The sequence below is a fragment of the Eriocheir sinensis genome, chromosome 29, assembly GCF_024679095.1.
Source record: "Eriocheir sinensis breed Jianghai 21 chromosome 29, ASM2467909v1, whole genome shotgun sequence".
Taxonomy (NCBI): Eukaryota; Metazoa; Arthropoda; class Malacostraca; order Decapoda; family Varunidae; genus Eriocheir; species Eriocheir sinensis.
Window position 1 is genome coordinate 2,174,162 of NC_066537.1, and position 7,686 is coordinate 2,181,847.

The 7,686-nt window shown below is 44.6% G+C and overlaps 1 protein-coding gene across 1 annotated transcript; it reads left to right on the forward strand.

Moving 5' to 3' along the window:
* The first annotated feature begins 484 nt into the window (after positions 1–484).
* LOC127005294 (gamma-aminobutyric acid receptor subunit beta-3-like) lies at positions 485–3,793 on the forward strand. The gene is made up of 2 exons (XM_050874088.1): positions 485–738; positions 2,377–3,793. Exons 1-2 carry the CDS (start codon positions 498–500, stop codon positions 3,087–3,089), a joined length of 954 nt encoding a protein of 317 aa, XP_050730045.1. The 5' UTR covers positions 485–497; the 3' UTR covers positions 3,090–3,793.
* Positions 3,794–7,686: the final 3,893 nt, after the last annotated feature.

Here is a 7,686-nt window from a genome sequence, read left to right on the forward strand (position 1 = left end):
CTTCGGCTACATCACAGGCTTTGACCGCCACTACACCCTCAGAACGCAGCCGGACGGGACATTTAACTTCCGAGGGAAGCCGAATAGCGCCATCTACCAGGGGGCGTGGGGGTGGACCCTGAGCTCAAAACAACACACCGAAGAGTTTCACCAGGGGTCGTGGGTGATGGGCCGCCGTCGCTGGCACCACGCAGGTCTGGCCTACCTCACAGACAACCCCAAAGACTCTGATACAGAATCTACCTCAGAGCTCCTCACCTTTACAGTCTGTAACGCCCTCTATTTCTCCTCTGGTAACGGTGTGTCTGTTACGCAGAGAAATGTGTGGCGTATTAACAGACTCCCCAGACAAGAGCGTTCAAAGGTACTGCGACCGCCCATTAATATCTAAACATGAAAACTACGATACACTAGTCGCCCCTTTAGCCGTGCACGGCCGACTGGGCAACATTTCCGGCGAGGTAATACGAGTTGGGATGGTTGACAAGATAAGTACTATGGAAGGAAAGGCCACCGTGGAGTTTGAAATACGTTTAAAATGGCAAGACTCACGTATTAAACTCACAAAACCTAAGATATCTGCGACGTTCCCGTGTGAGGAGATCTGGACACCTGCCCTTTCCTTGTCCGCGGGGCTCTCCAATAAAATAGACGTTTACCCTCGCCGCAACACCAGCAGCTGTCATTTCAACCAAGAAAAGAAGAGGGTGGAGGTGCAACTTGAAGATCCACTGATGGGTGCGTGTGGGTGTGCATGTACGGTGATGAGGAATAATGGGATGGGTGGGATGGGGAGAGGGGAGAAAAGGGTGGGAGGGAGATACACGGTGATGGAAGGGTTGGGATGAATAGAGTGGCAGTGCGGGACAAGGGAATGTGTGAGAGAATGAGAAGTGAGTGAAGAATGCAACGGGAATGTGGTGGTAGTGGATGGGTGGAGAGCTGGGATAACAGGTTATATGTGAGGAACGGTGGAGTGGGAACGAAGAGATCACGGATGGGTGAAATGAGAAAAGAATGAAGATGTGCGAATGGAGGAAAGAGTGGGAGGAGAGGGGCGAGGCAAAAGGGGGGAAGAGATGAGAGGGATGAGAGAAGGAGTGGGGTGGAGTGTGATGGGAGAGGTGCGGAGAAAGAATAAAGGATCGGAAAGCATGGAGGGTGGAAGGAGATGAGAGAATTGGGTCCTTCACTGACCTCGACCTGCCATCTGGTGGCCCTGCTGAAACTACCAAAAACATAATGCATGTGGCGCACGTCCAAATTTTTTTTTACTAGTTTTTCGCTAGTATTCAGAAATCATATTTTTCTCATAGCTACGGTATAGACACTTGACTTACTATTAAAAAAAATAAAGTATTATTTAAGAAACGAGGAAATGCAAAAAATAGGACATTAAAATATATAATCTTTCCTCATAAACAATCCTCACATGTTATATGTTGTTCTCTTAAAGTTCCGTATAGTGAATGTAATACTACAAGATGCTAAAGAAGTATGTATTATGATTTAAATTAGAAATATAAAATAAGTTTAATACCTGTTGCCGGCAGCGTACGATATGTTTTTAGCAGCAGTGTAAACAACCTCGCTTTAAGCACGGGACGGAGTGCTGTGGGAAATATCGATGAATGCTCTTCTTTTGCCAATAATGTTCATTATAACGACATGAATAATGTACAGCACTCAGATTTTTGGGAGTAAATAAGATAATGACCATTACAGTTCTGATATATTGCTAGTTTGGTACAGAAAAATGTCAATTAACCTTCGCTGGACCCCAGCTCGCCCAAGGTTTGACTGGCAGAGGCTCCAGCAGGGCCACCAGATGGCAGGTCGAGCTCAGTGAAGGACCCCATAGAGGAGACAAGGGGCAAGGGAAAAAGAGTGGGAGTGTGGGTTGGGGTAGGAGGGAAAGAAGAATAAGTAGGTCATGGAGAGGTTTATTCTGTGTATGATAAGAGGTTGATACAAGGATACACATTTGAGATATCCTGATATACTTACTTCCGTCCATATAGTGAGGAAACAGAAGATACCAAGTAATAACGTTATTTTTTTTTCTTTTTCCCTAATTTCACTTTTCCTTTATTTTCCCTGTCTCTATCTCTTTAATCTATTCCTTTCCACCGCTCACTGTCCGTTCATTCATATCCTTCACAAACACAAAATATTTATCCCACCCTTTCATCTTCAACACATTCCTCTTCATATCTTCACTTCCCTCCAATCCTCTCTTTCTTCTCTTCAATTTCCACTTTCTTTCATTCATTCTTCCTCTTCCTTTACTCTCTACTCCTTTTCACCTCTCCTCTCCCTACCATTTCTCTCCTTCCCCGTAAATTCTACTCCTTCCCTCCAATCTTCCCTTCACAGGTATAACATTCATCGAGCCAGACATCATGCAAGAACAGAAGCTTACAGTGGAGCTCCCGTGCCAATTACAACTGTCCATGTACCCATTCGGCAGGCACATGTGTAACCTCACCATTTTAGTATCAGGTGCAAAATGGATAAATATCAAGGACGAAGATTACCGGAATATCAAGTACCTTAATGGGGCCCGCTATGATTTCCATCTAGAGAAGATAACAGCAGCGAGGCGCAATATATTATATGAGACGGATTTTAATCAAGGGCGTGTGTCCTTAACCCTTCACCTGGTGGCTGAACCTAGTTACCACATCACAAATAGCTTCTTACCAAGCTCCCTCATGTTTCTCATCTGCTACTTGTCTCTTTTCTTCCCCACCGCGTGTTTCAGCGAGCGAATAATGGTTTCCCTGACAGCCCTCCTTGTCCTCGTGACCCTCTTCTCTCAGGCAACGAACACCTATGTCAAAACACCGTACTATAAGTTAATTGACGTGTGGTACGTCGTGTTGATCTTCCTCTGCTTTACTGTTGTGGTTGCTAATGCGCTTGTCAATTATCTGAGGGTCGCAAAGGTACAATCACAAACTGACTTAATGAGGAAGTTGTTGGCTGCCAAAAGGTGCAACAGTGCCTTCCAGGAGTTCCTCGCGGCCTGTTTTGTGGCACTGGTAATGGCATTTGTCTTGTTCAGCCAAGACATCCTGAAGGTGTGAGTGTGTGTGTGCCAATGTAACATTAAGGCCACCAAACTATCGCACTGTTAGCATTAAGGCCACCAAACTATCGCACTGTTAGCATTAAGGCCACCAAACTATCGCACTGTTAGCATTAAGGCCACCAAACTATCGCACTGTTAGCATTAAGGCCACCAAACTATCGCACTGTTAGCATTAAGGCCACCAAACTATCGCACTGTTAGCATTAAGGCCACCAAACTATCGCACTGTTAGCATTAAGGCCACCAAACTACCACACTGTTAGCATTAAGGCCACCAAACTATCGCACTGTTAGCATTAAGGCCACCAAACTACCACACTGTTAGCATTAAGGCCACCAAACTACCACACTGTTAGCATTAAGGCCACCAAACTATCGCACTGTTAGCATTAAGGCCACCAAACTACCACACTGCTAGGAGCTTAGTACCAATGCCACAGGGGGACACAGGAGGGACCTAAACACCTCCAACATTCTCGTCAGATGAGAACACAAAGGAAGAGTCTGCCGTCCACCTTTCCCTGCCTGAATTCAGCGAGCAGGTGAAGGTTCTCCCCGATACCTTGTGCCTCACCTTCCGTGCCCGTCTGTTTACTAGCATGATAACTGTTACGTAAGATCACTATAATTAGTATGTAGCTGTTGTCTTACTCTCTTTCCTCATACTGGCTCTACTGCCCTGGTGATGTAATATTATCTACAAATAAAGACTTAAGACGTGTTCATCAGGCTGTTTAATATGTTCCCGTGATGCAGTTAAGTAACACAAGCCTTGCCCTCAGATGCAAGTCCGTAAAATTGGTGACGTAGGCGAACGGCAAAAGGCAATCTCTCTCTCTCTCTCTCTCTCTCTCTCTCTCTCTCTCTCTCTCTCTCTCTCTCTCTCTCTCTCTCTCTCTCTCTCTCTCTCTCTCTCTCTCTCTCTCTCTCTCTCTCTCTCTTAGACGTGATTTTCGCCCTTATAGGTAATGGAGACAGTGCAATTGGTTAGGGGCAAACGTGAGTTATTTCTAATGGTCTTAAATGATATAATGTGTGCTGTATTAGGTAACTGAGAAACACACACACACATACACACACACACACATAATTAAGCCCCGTTCATACTGTGCCGACTCTGGGCCACGACAACCCAGCGACTTTTAGATCTGACAAGTCGGCTCCCACGCTCCCAGACCTGGAGTTTTTTTAGGCGTTTTGGTGTCGGCTAGTATGATTGCCGACTGTCTAGGACATTCGGCCAACTAGTTGCCAGCATGTCGCAGACATGCTAGCAACTAGTCTCAAGAAGAGTCTCAACGGTCATTTTTTGAAATGGCGCCATGTCTACAACAGCCACGAATCTGCCGACTGATTGGCTAACAGTCGCAGACGTTCTTGTCGACAGTCTTGCAGATTGTCTGTTAACTGATTGGCCGACTAGCTGGCCAACAGTTGCCAAGGAGTTGGCAGACGGTCTTCCCGACTGTCTTCGTGACTGTCTTGGGGACAGCCTTGTTGACTGTCGCCAAATTCTACCCAAAATTTTAAAAGGATATTTTGGCAGTAAACATCTTAATAGCAGTCTTCATGAGTGCTGGGGTATATAGGCTGTGATAGGCCGAGACTTCGTTGTGTCTACTTCTAGGCCTGCCACCCATTCCTTAAAATACGGAATCGTTCTGTATTCGAGAGTGAAATGTAGCGTTCCGTTTTGAACCAATACGGAACGCCGTTTGTTCCGTATTTTGTTGTCTGAATGGTCACTCAGATAAAATTCAGTATCTTAAAATTGTAGTGAGCGCATTTTTCGGTTCATCACAAAACCAGTCCGTAAAATTTGTCAAGGTTCGTCCTAAGATACGTGTAAAATACTGTTACGCCAGGGGGTATATTATCTGTGTATCTGTGTGTGTGGGGGTGTTAGTTTGAGGCACGGAGGGCTGTCAGGATGGCCGGGCGTGGGGTGTATCGCGGCAGCCCGACCGGGAGCGGCCGGCGGAGCCGCGGGGCGGGGAGAGAGAGTCCAGCTTTCACGAAAGAGAGACGTGCGCTACCCGCTAGTGTGTGCCCTGCCCGCTTTTGGGGAGCCCTGTGTTTTGTCTGCCCCCCCTCTGTGTACTGGGAGTTACTGTGCCTTGTAAATCAGTGTTCTGTACGAGTTGGAGCTGTTCAGTAAAGTAGAAAACCTGCACTTTGAGCCTCTTTGCCCTGCCTTGCCCGCTCGTGGTGTGTTGTGGCGGCCCTGGGGAGTGGCGGCGTGGTGTATCTTGCTGTTCTGGAGTGTTCGCGACCCGTGTGTGTCGGTCTGGGGTTGAGGCACACCGCCTGCTCGTGCTGTGGAGTGTGGTGTGCGGGCCGGTGGTGTAACAATACGCGACGTAATGTCCCTCCCCCCTCCCTCTTGCCTCCACCAGCAGCGTGCAGCGGCTGTCACTCATGGCATGCTCGAGAAATTTTAGAGTTGCCACCCGTTCCTTTAAATATGGATCATTTCCGTATTGGAGATAGAGATGTTGCATTCCACATTCATCTGACCGCAGGGTGGCAACCCTAGTTGTGTTATTGAACCCAAGAGAGAGGCAGCAGGAGTGCGTGCGTGCTGTGCTGGCTCCAAAATTTGTGCCAGTGAAACGTGACCATGCCCAGAAGTTGTTGTGCTTGTGACTGCAAAATAAAAATATTAATTTCCTGATGGCGGCAGTAATAAGCCCCGTTCACACTGTGCCGAGTCTGAGCCACGATTACCCACGACTCTAGGGTACACGAGGTCTTGGGTGTTGATGTGAAAGGGTCGGGCATGTCTTGAAAGAGGTCTTGAGGCTGTCGCCGAATGCTGCGCCGACGTCGTGACGGGAGTCTGGAGTCGTGAAGGTTAGCACGACATGCTGGCAACTAGTTGGCCGAATGTCCCAGACAGTCGGCAAGACACCAGAACCCCAATAACCCCCCCCCCCCCCCTTTCTTGGAGCGTGGGAACCAACTTGTCAAATGGAAAAGTCGCTGGGTTGTTGTGGCCCAGAGTCGGCAGAGTGTGGGGCTTTAGCCGATATTTCTGACCCGACAGTCGTCACGACTCTCTCAAGACAAGCCAAGACTGTTGACGACAGTCTTGACGACTGTCCCTGACCTCCCTCAGACCTCAACCGGATATGACGGTTGGTCCAGATCCTTGCCTACTTTTGTCGTGAAAGTTTAGCATGAAATATTTTTTCGCGCTAACCCTTACGACTGTACACTCTCCTCACGACGTCCGCTCAGCATTCGGCGACCGTTTCTAGACCTTTTTCAAGACATGCCCGACCCTTTCACATCAATACCCAAGACCTCGTCTACCCTAGAGTCGTGGGTAGTCGTAGCCCAGAATCGACACAGTGTGAACGGGGCTTTAGAGAGAGAGAGAGAGAGAGAGAGAGAGAGAGAGAGAGAGAGAGAGAGAGAGAGAGAGAGAGAGAGAGAGAGAGAGAGAGAGAGAGAGAGAATTACACTGAATTACATAGAAAATCAGACCACACAGACCCCATGGTCCAGACTAGGTGGTCTGTCCTTAAACCTAAGTGATTTTACATTAATCAGATGGCTCCAAAACGTTGCTTTTCTACTCTAGTTAATATTAAGTTCAAGGAAGTGACGGTCGAGCTTGTTTTTAAAGGAGTCAATCGTGTTACACTGGACCACTGATGGTGGGAGCTTATTCCATTCTCGCACTACAACGTTGGTGAAGAAAAATTTGGTGCAGTCTGAATTTACTTGTCTACATTTGAGTTTTATGACATTTTTTCTCATTCTCAAAGTGTCATCGATCATAAACAATTTTGTTCTGTCTACATTCGTGAAACCATTAAGTATTTTAAAACATTCGATCAGTTTTCCTCGGAGGCGACGTTTCTCAAGAGAGAACATGTTAAGGGTGGAAAGCCTTTCTTCGTTAGATTTGTTGCGCAAGGAAGGGATCATTTTTGTTGCTCGACGCTGAACACCTTCTAGTTTAGCAATGTCCTTTGCATGGTGGGGAGACCAAAACTGTACCCATATTCATATATATATACTATATATATATCTATTATATATATATATATATATATATATATATATATATATTTATATATATATATATATATATATATATATATATATATATATATATATATATATATATATATATATATATATATATATATATATATATATATATATATATATATATATATAATATATATATATATATATATATATATATATATATATATATATATATATATATATATATATATATATATATATATATATATATATATATATATATATATATATATATATATATATATATATATATATATATATATATGCGTAAAAGTATAAAATGTAAAATCAAAGTATAAAATGTGTAAGTATAAAATGTAAAAGTATAAAATCTTAAAAGAGTGGCACCTGCGACGTGTTGGTCAGGCGGTAGTAACTGAGCCACTGAAAGGCGCGGACTCTACGGATAGCTGTGGGCTGGGATATATATTGTTTAGTCAGACCCCACTTGGAATATATATATATATATATATATATATATATATATATATATATATATATATATATATATATATATATATATATATATA